The following is a 13909-nucleotide window of genomic DNA, read 5'->3' on the forward strand; positions in this document are numbered from 1 at the left end:
TATTACAAACTCTGACTGGATGGCAAGAGGCAGTGGAGGAGACCAAGATAGGCAAGAAAATACAACACTGTGGTTTCTATCTGCTGATGAAACTCCACGTCAATAAAACATGTGGGTGTTCCTTACCTTCCCTCCTCTTAATACACATGTTCATATTCCTTTTTTGGCACTAGATTTCTATATAGGAAATTGTCATCCAAAGTGTTATGGATGTCCACCATTGACACATCTACTCCCTTCTCTTTTTCTACACCATTCATAAACTTACAACAGCAGAAAATTTACCATATTTCCTGATTTACGCCCACTCACAATTTACAGTTGGAAAAATGGCAAATCCTGGTTTAGGGTTTCTGGCCCGAGAGGTAAAAGTTTGTATGTTGTTAACTAGGCCCCTAAGGTCCTTATGCCCTACAATGTGGGTAGTAGTAAACAGAAGTAAACAAGGGTTTTTGGGGGAAATAACTTAAAAAAAGTAACCAACTTTAGATCAGTTCAATTATATTCTTTTTGAAAATGTTTCATTTATAAAGACGTCGTATTCATGAAATACACATTTTTTTGTCATTAGCTACTTCATACGCAGCAAGCAAGGAAGTCAGTGGAGATGAACGGACAATCACTCCAGAATCAGCTTCTGGATTTAGAAAAGAGGATTTCAAGAGTTCGTTTGGAAAATTCCCAGCTGCGGACAGACAAGACACATTTAGTAGCCAACATTTCCCAGTTGCATAAGCAGGTATACTTTTTGCTGGTAATTTTCATGTTTATAATGCACTATCATAACATTCTCTTTCTCCGGTGGATGCGGAATATTTTCCACATGTACCTGCTAAAAGCTGGATTTAGTGAAGGATAGAAACGTGTAATCGTCAGAAGAGTGGTGCCCAATTTCTTCCAGAGGTGGCATTCCCACCAGAGATTCGCTGCCTTTGGAAGTACCATAGCCATAATAGCGCATGAATATTCTGATTATGTTTTTTTAACAAAAGTTTCAAGTTGTATATCCAGTATCCACTACTTAGACAAAAGTTATTTAGGAAGCACTGGTGAAAGGATATTGTTGTGGAATGTTATCCAGTTCTTGCTTTCCATATGCAGGACAAAACATTGTTGTAGATTTTACTGTTGATTTTTAACCCAAAAGAATCGTCTTTTTCAATGCTTTGATTCAAAGTATTCTCTAAACTGTCATTTTCTTAAGCTCACAGATGCAGTCTCAGATACTAAATTGCTTACATAATAGTCGAATCACCCTAAGGGAAAAAACATTAGGTCATCATTTATGAGGTTTTGGCATAGGACAGCGCCGCAAGGAATCTTGTTGCTCTACCTTACGTCAAAACAAAAGGGCAGGAATGCGCCGTATCTATGTCATACAGTGCATTCCGGTCCTTTTCCCCAGCGCCGGCTCACATTAAGCTGACATGCACCAGCGCAGGCACCCTTGCACCATGGTGCAAAGATGCCTGTGTTGCGGGGAGGGATGATTGATTTTTTTTCAGGAAGGATTACCTTCCTGCATAAAATCAATCATTTCAGGCAATTTCCTCTTTCTACGTGTGCTGCAGAATGCAGATCATATAGAAAAAGGAAACAAGCGAGTTTGAGCTATTGGCATTGTAAATGACAATGCCTTTTATTTATGTTTTGGTTAAACTCTGGCAAATGCGAGACCTATTGCATTGCAAATGCTTGAGGACATCTCTGAGTTGCCCTTTTCTGTCTCCCATGGCCCCTGAAGAGCTCCCTGTTTGCTACGAGTTAAATAAACAAGCCAGTGGTCACAACTGCAGATGAGAGACCCTCCTGCAGAAAGAGAAACTCATTAAAGAAAATAGTGCTTACAAATTAAATAACACATACCTTGTAACAGCAAGGTAAAAGGGCCCGTCCACATGAGAGGTTACAAATGAAGACACGGTGGTACTAAGGAGGAACTAACAAGCCTAATGACGAATTAGAAGCCAGCATTTATAAAGGACAATGACACAAACCAATGACAAATATGGGTGGAGAGTGGGCGGGGCTTCAAAGTCATACTCCAATACAGCATGGTTCACAGAACAGTGCAATCGCTGCCCAGACTCGACCTAAAAATTAAGAGAAATTAAAAGATTTGAAACATCTTGAAGTTGTGGTACTTGAACTAACTGGTTTTGACTTCCCCCATTATAGGATCTTGGCCCTGTCACAGTGTTTACCACATCTGGCACTTGCACTAACTCTCCATCTTGCATCTGCTTTGCTGGATTTAATTTACATTTGCGCTTCCAATGCCCGATTTTATGGCAAGAGATCGCCTTCCTTAGCGTGGCAATGTCTATTCCTGTTTTGGGGTCTAAATGGGTACCGCTCCCTTTTCCTTGTCCAGAGTTATTCGGAACGTTCCTAGCCCCACCTTGATTATTCCCCTGATTCCAACCCATTGTTCTTCCGATTGTCTGCGTCTGATCTACTCTTTGGGCGTTCCTCATTTGGACCAGCATCAACTTGTCCTATAGCCTCCTGTGCTTCGAATCCACCTCATCACTGCAATACCTGCCATCTATTACAAATTTCATCTACTGACTTATTTTGCCAGCAGATCAAATGTTGTTGGATCATAACCCTAATCTCTGGTCTTAAACCCATCACAAATGTGGAAACAAACTGTCCCATGTCTTTGGGGTCAAGAGTATCTAACTCGATGTATTGATTGAAGTCTTGCAAAAGCCGTACGTAGTAAGCATGTACTGATTCTTTAGGCTCCTGGGTTGTGTGATCTATTTGAACCCAATTGATATCTTGTGGGGATATTTTAGACTGTAAACATGTTCGAACTTTTTCATAACCAAAGGTAAAGGACCGTGAGTTAGAGTATCCCTCTCTGGTTCAGCAGAAGGCCAATCAATAGCAATTTTACAAGCAGACCATAAATCACTGGGAACCACAGTGTCAAACAACGTGTTCAGATCTATCCACAACACCTTTGAGATCTTTACAAAGTGATTGACTTGCTTGTACCAGTCAGAAGGCTTCTCCCTCAATCAAGGAAAATCATTTGTGAACGCAGCTAGATCACCCCTACTCCAAGGAACATGAACATACCCTCCACTAGACACCTCTCGCTGTGGGTAAGCTTTAACTCCTGTTGTTCCCCCTCATGGAGGCGTTGTTTCCCCCGTCACCTTCTTAATGCTCTTTTTCTTTGACCACCTTTCCTTCCATTTTTCAAGCATACTCCAAGCATGTATCTCTATAATCAGCTCTCGATTGTGTGTTTTCAAGCCTATTACTCTTTTCTCTTCCAGTTCCTGATCACTGTAGTCCAACCTATGGCTTCCCTGTAGCATTTTTGTCTTAGACAGACCTACATCATATTTTTGAGCCAATTACATCACTTTCTCATGTGCTCGTCTCGCCTTACGAGTGACATCCTTCACTACAAACAATAGCTCATCTTGCTCATTCTTCCCCAGAGCTATACAAACAAGCATTGGCATAGCCAATAGGTCTCGTCTTTGGGACCTTATAAGTGTTTAGCCATGCAACACTTGATGTTGTTGCACCAAGGATATTGTGCTGGATAATGCCAATGCTTGGTTCATTCATCCCTCTGTGTGAGTGAGCCCTTAATTTACCTGATTGCATCCATAATTAAAAAAAAAAACTTACGTTGAAATTATGCTCTGGTTATGAACCAAAGGGAAAAGGCCACTAAATTTCTTGCGTTATGCTGATCTACCCAGGTCCACTCTCATGACCTCAGACAACTCAGATAACCTCATCAAAGACCTCTCTATTTTAAAAGCAGTTGAACAACTTTTAGCAATTAGATGCCATGATGTTATGGAGGAGAAATGCTGCTACCGTTAATCACTAGCAGTAAATGTGCTTTAACTGTGAGTGAGTGAACTTGTAGGCACATATGGCCAAAAAACTCTTGACGTGAGAACTGCATTGACCAGTTGTGTGACATTTGTTGCCAATATTCGTTTGTATCTGACCAAGAGGGGTTTAACAAACATTGTTAAACAGTGCTGCCCGTGCATGTTTAACGGTGTGAATATGCAGCTACATGCATGTTTAACAGAGTATTTCTGCTGCAAGCTAAATTCAGATGTGCACACATTTGACAGCTTGTCCAGTCTGAAGTTACCAGATGACTCCGTCATAAGGATGCAGTGCTTCAATCCTGGGTTTTTAATACAACAATCTAAGGCATTCTGGGAGTTGCAGTCCTGGTTCTGTACACTTGGCCTAATAGATTTAATTTGCCTGAAAATAATGAAGTATAGGTAGTGGAGTAGCAAATCATCGGTGGGCCCTAATGCAAGCCCCACGTCTCCAGGGTGGATAGTACAAGATATCCACAGTTGAGGTGTAGTAATTCTCTTACAGCTCTGGGCCTCGGTGCCACTGCACCTGCTGCACAATTGATAGCTACACTGCTCTGTGTAAAAGAAAAGCCGATGACTTGAGCATTGTGTCCTCGGTTACTGAGTCATTTGGTAACCATACCAGTGCCTCTGTTATTTGTGACAGGTGTAATTCCCCGGGTTTGTGTTAGTTTTAGATAGTAACCTTGCTTTAATTTAGCTGTTTTTATATTTATTTATTTATAACATCGAGAATATAGCATAATTGATTTTCACTGGACAAAATGCGAGCATTATGTTGCACTGAAAAACATTGGAGATAATTGTAGAGAGCGCATATAATGTGAAATGTTAAGTGTTGTTTTTATATCTACCTTTCTGCATTTTGTATTGAGTAAAAAATAAACCTTTTATATTTTTCTGCATGCCTCTGCGCACTTACGATTAAATCTGGCAAATTCGGGTTGACGCCTCATTGAGGGATGCTCTGGCGGGCTGCAGGAACTTGTTAGAGTGGGAATGCCGACGGCTAAGTAATGTTAATGGTACCAAATGACTAAGGAATTGCCAAAGAGAAACTCAATGATTTCAACGACATGCTTGGATTCAAGGGAGGTTGGAGGTCAGCATGCTTGTGTTTGCAGGGTCCCTCTGCTAAAGTTATACTGCCAAGTTACAGAGTGAACTCTGAAGAGCATCTTGCTTCCTAAGCCTATCGGTAGTGCCAGAGACATGTTTCTTGCACACTTTGTAAGCTACGCCGCCATTGTAAACCTGAGTAAGAACAGCAGCCAATAAAAGGTTTAGACAAATATCCCAAACAGAGAAGTCAGCTGTTTGTCCCGGTGAAAAGGTTTCTTTGCGTTCTCACAGACTAAACAAACCGTAGCAGAGTCTGAATTATCATACACCCTTTTGTGACACAACGGCAAAAGTGAAAGTAGGGGTGCGCCGACGTGAAGCACACGAGTGGTGCCCACACAAAAGTGAAAGTAATCGTGCTCCAGATGGCACCTCGGCGCTGAAAGCTGGCACTGCACGCGTTCACACACACATGCACGTAAGCTTGAGGCCAGCTCTGGTAACACTTTGAAACCCCTTACTAAAAGTCGAGCAAGCAGCGCATGTGCTGCTCTAGGCTTGACCTAAAAGTGGGTGAGACAGAGGTAGAGGCTAGGTTTATCCTCCTTTCAGATATGTAACACACAAAAATCGAAAAAATTGAAGAAAACCTACCCAGGCGAATGGTGAATAGGTTACAGTGAAAATCCACTGTAATTGCCTAATAGAAAAGAAAACTTACTCTGAGAGACCCCTCACCCACCAGGCTTCGCCCTAGGTGGCATGCTTCATTATTGGGGTTCATCCCAATCTTCTATGGATTGGGGGAGCGCTGCGACTTGATGATTACGCAGGAGCACTTGCATGGACTAAAGTAAGGGGGAGTGTAAAAAGTGAATTAAAAATACCTAACTAGTGGGCCAATATTTTATTCCTGCCCCTAGTCGGTAAGGTTAAAATCAGGGGTAATAACATAAAAATAGGACCATAATGGGTCTGGTTGTTTCAGGAATAGGTAGTCAACATGTTTTGAGCCGTTCCCCTATTGGCTCTTCATCAAGACTACACGGGAGCCAGTCCCGCTATTGCCACTCCTATATTATCCTCTAATAAGGACTCACTCATTCACTTGCAATGTGCATGCACCTATTATGCATTGTCACTGAATTTTTCCGTATCTGTAATAACAAAGGAAATGTGTTAAAAACACAGACCAGCCAGCAATGCTGGCAGGTCGCAAATACCATAAATAACCAGTATTATGTCACACCCGTATATTGTGGGTGCTCAAATAGGTCTAGCCGGTGATCACTCTTTTGCGCGTAAAATTGTCGCTAAACACTGTGGTTGTGAAGATCTTACTCGTGAAACAATACAAAATAAGACAACATATATAATAAATAAGATGTTGTATACTCCTTTACATACTTTAGAAACGCTATGTTAAAGCGTCATGGTCTTAACCAGGGTCAAGGGGCCTGTAGTCAACCCCTAATAGAAAAAAAAGGAATATCCTGATTAGGTATTTGGATCGCTGCTGGCAGTGCAATGCGGTAAAAAAGCCAGCATCCCCCGTTTAAGAGGAATGCGTCCCTTAGAGATTTCCCCGTAACTTACTTCATCAAGGCTGACTCGGTCACTGCACCTACTTCCTTCCCTGGGGACTGCATCTTAGCGTGTTGTTGCTCCGGTTCCTGTTTTTGACTCCACTCGCGCTTTGACGGCGCAAAACATGCCCGGAACCAACGTGAGAAAAAGACTAAACCGCTCACTAGTTTTAAAATGGCCGCAATTGGTGGAGTTCGCTCAGAGCCCTATTCGAGGTATGCGATGAAAAGAAAATGTATAACATTGGCCATTGCTAGAGTGACGCAAAGGCTTTTTCATAATGTTATAGAATAAGTCAGGCCTCTGGTGATACTTCGGAGAATAAAAACTAATAGAATTTGCTGTACTATTTTGTGATCTCTTGAAAGATGGTGAATAAACAGATATAGCAAAATACAAGGGTTATATTAAAAGTTTTTGGGAAAAACAGTGTGTAATAGTCAGTTTGGCAAAGTGTGACATCTAATGTATATATTCGTTGTCATAAAGATTCGATCAAATAGGTCTAGCCAGTGATCACTCTTTTGCATTTAAAATTGTCACCAAATTCTGCGGTTGTGAAGAGGAAACCAAAAATAAGAACCAAATTATGACTGGCGCACCCCCTACAGGCCACTATCCCTGCGGGAACTGCAGTGTCTGCCACCTCAACAGTATCACCAAGACACTGTTTTTCAATAATGGCAGGGGTTGGGAACTAAGAAACATGACTAATTACAATACAACAGGAGTTGTCTATCTCATCACATGCCCCTTCAACCTACATTATGTGGGTATGACCACTCGAAAAGTGAGTGCCAGGATTTGCAAACACTGCAGCAATGTCTGAAGCCAACGCATCACCAAGAAAATGTCATCACATTTCGTTGTGTCATGTATTCCTATAGGTTCTGAATCGATCCCCCTATTCCTGACCCTATTCTGGTTAAAATAACTATCAAGTTAACTAACAGTCAGCCCATGAGGCAAGAACAGCCCCCATGATGCAGATACCGTTATCTGACGCAGTCACACTACGGCACAGGAACGTGTTATCTGATTAGGTCATAACGCTTGAGATCTAATTAGACAAGCGACATTCCTCCAGCCCCTGATAAGGCATACGACGTTCTCATAACAAATCAAACCTATGACAACCTGGAAAATCCGTGCGGCCATTGTTTTGATTTCACAGAGAACTTTAGTAAAGAATGTGCTAACGAGCAAGTCGTATGACATCTTTATTGACGTATCTATGTCCATCCTTACGTCAATCTCGGCACCTTTAAGGTATAAATATTGCCGATCTTGCCCTATGCAAACACACGCGTGGTGACAAGACGGAGCAGCCATACTTGCCGAAGCCGAGAGCAGAAGCAGACCCCGCTGGCGCAGCCCCGCCTTCCTGACGCGCTGAGAGACGCGCTGCTATCTCAAGCCGAGAGACCCAGCACCGGCGTTTCTGGGCAGCCCTCGCAGGCAGCCTGGAATATCGAGAGCAGAGAAAGAGATACCATTCCTCATTCATCCTAACTTCCAGGTACAGAACTGAATAACCCTTCACAGAGAATTCTTTAGTTATTCACTTGGCAAAAACAAACTTAACTTAAACTATAACTTTCTATTCCCGCCCACGCATTAGACTTAGGTCAGGTACACGGGGTAGGCGTATTTAGAAACACCAGTTGAGTACGTTTAGTCAAATGTATATGTGTATGTAAATATATTTTAATCATTTTCAAACATCATATGGCTCAGAAACCATATCAATGTTTTTACAGTATTATTTTATACTATTGCTTTTAATGTATGCACTTTACTTAACTATAAGTATTGCAATAATATCGATCCATTTCTCTTGTACGAGAAAAGAGACTGATCAATAAATAACACCTTTTTATTGAACACGCCCGTCTCTTCCTTTTCTCTACAATCTGATGAGACTAAGAATGCACGTACTGACTGAGTAAAATAATTGCCTTGTGCTCACACGACTCTCGAGATTGACTCTTGATTAGGGGAGAGCAAAGTTGTCATGTTCTATGGTTGTCAGAAACTAAATCCCTTCTTGTCTAATCAGGGAAGTTAATTCCTCCTTGAACATTCGAGAAAGTTTCTAGCGAACTCTGAGCTACGCTGGCAAACCCAAAAATTAAGTCTAGTATCGACAGTAGTAGACCTAGTTAACGTCTGGTCTAGGCCTTACTGCTGTAGGTATTATTCCAATGCGCAGAGCCTATTGGGAAAATAGGAGCTACACTACATGGCGCCCAACGCGTTTGGAAAGGGCGATAAAACTAACGTAAGACATTTAGAGTAACTCAGTCGTGCTTTCTCACTCAGACCCCTTTTCCCATTATACTCCAAAGACGTCTGGAGTGGGTGAAAGGTAATATCCTCCAAAACCTCGCAGGAGGGAACTCCTATGTATGGTTCTTGGTATAGTCAACGTTGAAGGATAAAAACAGTCCCAAAATATTGTGCATCTAATCTCTGTTTCCATAAAGAAACCTGATCTGCAAACAAACATAATACCATCCTGTCTGTAAAATGGCAGAGAGTGATGATGAAAGAGAGGCAGTTAGATTAGCAACTGAACTCGCAGATGCTGATGCTACCATGCAAGCAGCAGACCCGAATATAACACTCATTCCGGTCATTAAAAGGAGATCTATAACCTTAAAACTTATAGAAAATGGACTGACACCTAGAGGTGGCACAGTCATATTCGTAATCGAGGCACACGAATATCGGCAGACAGAGGTATACTATTCATGGATACATTTTCCAGCAGCAAATGCTGTAACAAAGTACTTCCACTATTACAAAGTAGAGGAACCCCCTGAAACGTACACTCCTTTCGAGGAGGTGGAAGTACCACTCAAATTCCAAGAGCATTTGCTCTTATTTGATGGCGCCCTAATACATAACAATCACATTACAAGGCTCGGTCCTTTAGGTAGACCAGGAGCAACGTGGCCGGTCTTAGCCGGATACACACCACATCCAGACATCGAAAGAATGCCTGCAGCAGAGCTGTTAATACAGCTAAAACAACTACTAAAAATTCATAGACAATTAGTTCAGTATGTAATGCGGACTTCAACAATTCAGCCAGCGATTAAACTTCCACAGCTGACCCCTCACCAGGGGAACACAAATAAAATTACACCACAGAACATCCAATCCTGCCTAGGTAAAGTTCCAGCTAAACGGGAACAAATACCATTCTGGTTGGCACAGAAAATCACCCAAATAGAGGCGGTGTTTCCTGACACCACCCCATTAGAAAAACACAGGATTCTGACTATATGTCTCCCAATGGGAATCGCACCACACATTGAGGACTGTGACACTTGGGGTACAGTCTTTGCTTCCATCTACACAAAAACGCACGGTGTTCCATCCATTTCGGTAATACCAGATGTGCTAAAACAAATTCAAGATGAATACGGTCCAGAACCTGCTTTAACTCTTGGTATGAAATTACTAAAAGACTTCAAGCAGGTCTCGGCTATATTATTAGCCAACATAAAAGGTGAGGCAGCAAACGTGGCGATCCGCCAGAGGTTAAAAGAGACAGATATAGCAGACCAACCAGCTGAAATTGCCAGAATCATAGAAAAATCCTATGAAGAACTAGGCAGAGATAGTCTAGGTGGAATACCAGTAAAACCGCAACTGACTACAAGTCCAGAAAAAATATTTTTTAATAATAATTCACCAAAAAAGAACTGGGATGGAAACAAACAATCCAATCCTAAAGAAAAGAAATTCCAGTCCCGAGGGAGGTCTCCCAGGCGAAGAGAGAAATCTCCAAACCAAAGACAGAGGTCACCGCAGAGTGACCCCTCTGGGAATAGATATAACCTTAGAAATAGGGATAATATTAAAAAACCTGATAGATATCAAGACATTGATACACGTCCCTCTCAATCTTTTCAGACTTCCTCGCAGAAATCGGAAAGAAGAGGACGATCAGAAGAGCACGCCAAGTCCAAAGACAAGGAACCTGCTCAGCTAAAAAAGAAATTACAATTTCCAGAAAAGAAGGTAGCCAGTATCAAGGTAGTTAAAAATGCCGAGAATACTGAGGACACAACTGAAAAACGGAGAATGGGCTCAGACAATGCTAGACAGCGCAGCAGAGGTGAGCATAGCTCGCAAAGTCCTTATGAATCATCTGGAGACAGTGGACACGAATGAATACCTTCAAGTAGAAACTGCAGACACCAGAGTTAGCAAGCCCCACAAGATATACGAGATAACATTACGTATAGAGGGAGATAAGACTAGGAAAATAAGGGGACTATTTTGGGATAACCTCTCCAAGGGTTATGACATCCTTCTAGCTGAAAAAGACTGGCCACCAGTTTGTCAGGGAGTGCCCTCATGGCGAAGAAGTAATTATGCCTGCCTTCTCGAATCAAATCCCGATTCATAAAAAATACACACTTGCTAGAAAGTGGGCAGTGGCCTTAGCACCTGCTTTATATAAAAATCATGTAGGATGGGATGAGGATTCTCCTCCTCACAAAATCCAGTTAAAATCACAACCTACTGCACAAAGGCAGTACCCAATTAAGCAAGAAGCTAAAAAACAGGTAAATGGAATACTAGATCAGCTAGAATACCAGGGGGTGATTGAAACTTGCACCTCACAAATGAACAACCCTTTGTTTCCGGTCTCCAAACCAGACAATTCATATCGTCTAGTTTTGGATTACCGACACCTTAACACATGTTGCAAAACCTTTGCAGTGCAAAACTCACACAGTGCTGCACTAATGAATAACATAGTGCGCAAAAAATACAAAACAACCTTGGACATCTCCAATGGATTCTTTTGTCAAAACATAGCACCAGAGAGCAGATATTTAACTGCATTCTCAGTAAATGGCACTCAAAAACAATTCTGTCGGTTAGCCCAGGGGTACAAGAACAGCCCGGGGGTATTCTCAGCGAGAGTAACAGAATTACTACAACTATATGATGATGAAGCATTATCTTATGTCGATGACATTTACTTAACAGATGATGACTTGGAGACTCACTTGAAAAGGGTGAACACCATAATACTTGGGTTCGCTGCAGAGGGTTACAAATTCAACTTTAAAAAGTCCAGAATTGCCCATCTGACAGTCTTGTACGTAGGATATGAATTATCAAGTATAGCCTGGTTGACAATTTTCTAAGAACTAGAAGAAGTAAAAAATCTAAAGTATGAAAAAACGTATCCTCTGCCAATCGACATTCTGCCTCTACGACATTACGCCTGTGTAATCTATACAGACGGACATGCTCAACCCTCCGTTTGGGGAGAACAAGCATACAACCCCACATGTGAGATTACAAAAGAAGTGTGGCGGGGAGGTAAACTAAGACCTCTATTAACAAAATCACACTCAGTAGAAACTAATTCAGAACTACAAACTGAAATAATAGCTTTGAAAATGGCGCTAGATAATGCGGATCGCGAATTCCCGACACTTATAGTGTCAGATTCATATTACTGCGTCAAAGCATATAACAAGGATTTGCAGACATGGATTCAGAACGGTTACAAAGATGACACAGATGCACCAATAAAGCAGAAACTGCTCTGGGAACAAGTAGCTCTTTTGAAAAAAGAACTACCAAAGACTCACGTGACACACTCACTGAGTCATCAGCGTGATGGCGTTCACGTTGTGGGGAATTCATTGGCTGAAGCAGCCGCAGCGGCAGCCACTAAACCGGCTCCCGTAGATCGAAAAAAGCGTACATTAAAATACATTGACGGTGAAACAATGCTGGCGGTGAAAACGTCATCAAAAGGCGACTGCTCAGCGTTACCGATCAACTATCCACTCAATTATACATACATAATCGATGCGAACTCCGTCCCTTTTGCTCGAATCCCTGGAGTGGGGGATAGAGTGATTCCAAACATGGACAGGAGAAACTTGTTAATCGCAGACGCACACATGGGCGAGGGTCTCAGACACCTTAAATTAAAAGATTCTCTGGAAGAATTACAATCACGGTACTGGTGGCCAGGCATGAGCCTGCATTACACCATGTTTGTAAAAAACTGCCCAAACTGCAACAGAGATCGCAGTGGGGAGAGAAACAGTTTAATACCTCGTCGTATCAAGGCAGATAATATTACCAGCAAAAAGAATGGCTTGCGATTAACATATACAGGCTAGTTTCCACTTATAATGTAGATCACCAGCACTCGGCTGACGTCCGGACTATTATAAAAGATTTGCGAGTCTAAATGGCATATACGCTAAGAGCATGTTACGTTCGACCATTGTTTTCACTCTGGCACACCAGCCTGGGGGGAAACATGGCCAAATGAGCACAGCCCAGCGGGAATCTTCTCACTTCCTTCCTGAGGGTACTGGATGGTGTAAAGAAAAAACCAAGGCAGAAAGCAATCTATAATGGAAAGGATATTAGGTTCGGGAGCTGGGTGGGTCAAACATCTAATAAGTGTCCAACGTAGTCTAAATAACTTGCCAAGAAATTCTCTGAAGGGATTCAGTCCGTACGAATTATTATTTGGAACTAGGATGTTGATCTCTGACCTTGATAGTCAGACTTCAGTGGTTAAAGAAAAAAGCTTTGATGTCAAAGACCGTTTGGCTATTTTGCAGGACTTAAACAAAACAAGAAAAGACCTGAGCAACATACAGTTGAAACAACAGCCAACGACCACTGAAGAATCACCACCTGTCCCAGCAAGACCTGTCTGGATTCCAAAAGTCGGGGATCTAGTCAGGGAAAAGATCGCGGTAAAGAAGGAATTTGGGCCTTCTTACAGAAAAGCAGTTCCTGTCTTGTCTGTCAACGGGACAAGATCAGTTGTACTACCGCCACTTGCTGGTAAAAAGGAGAACCGAGTTGTATCCATCGACCTGGTAAAACCACAACATGTGGCCGATAACAAACAGTAGGCCAAGTGGACTCCCAATAAGTAGCAGAACACCAAGGTTTGCTACCAGCACAGAGGTCCTAACAAAAAGGCTCATCACATTCGAAACGCCTAAAGAAGAACAAGAAGGACTATGCAACAATGCAATAGAACTCAGACCTCTGAAAACCCAAATAAAGACATTTAGCAAAGACACACCAATCTATACTGAAGTACCAAGTGAAAATGCAAAAAACAGAAATCCTGAACCAATTGGAACAATTGACAGAACTGCATCCGGTTACTTCATCAACTTCGATGATTCCTCTGACGGCTTCAGTGAATAAAAGACACAGCCATCATCAAAATCCTTTAAAGACAAAGCTAAGGAACTTTTGAAACATCTGAAAGAAACATATCTGATTTCTCCATGGATTGAATTTTGGGTGGGTTTTGGTGCATTTATCCTCATACTTTGGCTCATCATGGTATTTACTTT

At 41.9% G+C, this 13909-nt stretch overlaps 1 protein-coding gene across 1 annotated transcript in view; it reads left to right on the forward strand.

The window, feature by feature from the left end:
• Positions 1-13909, forward strand: part of LOC144827218 (uncharacterized) — a 346090-nt gene that overhangs the window by 241185 nt on the left and 90996 nt on the right. Inside the window, exon 10 of the mRNA XM_078685608.1 lies at positions 572-739. Within this exon, the coding sequence (XP_078541734.1) occupies positions 572-739 (168 nt within the window). The remainder of the gene's footprint in view (positions 1-571; positions 740-13909) is intronic.

Source organism: Lissotriton helveticus, chromosome 4_1 (genome assembly GCF_964261635.1).
Source record: "Lissotriton helveticus chromosome 4_1, aLisHel1.1, whole genome shotgun sequence".
NCBI lineage: Eukaryota > Metazoa > Chordata > Amphibia > Caudata > Salamandridae > Lissotriton > Lissotriton helveticus.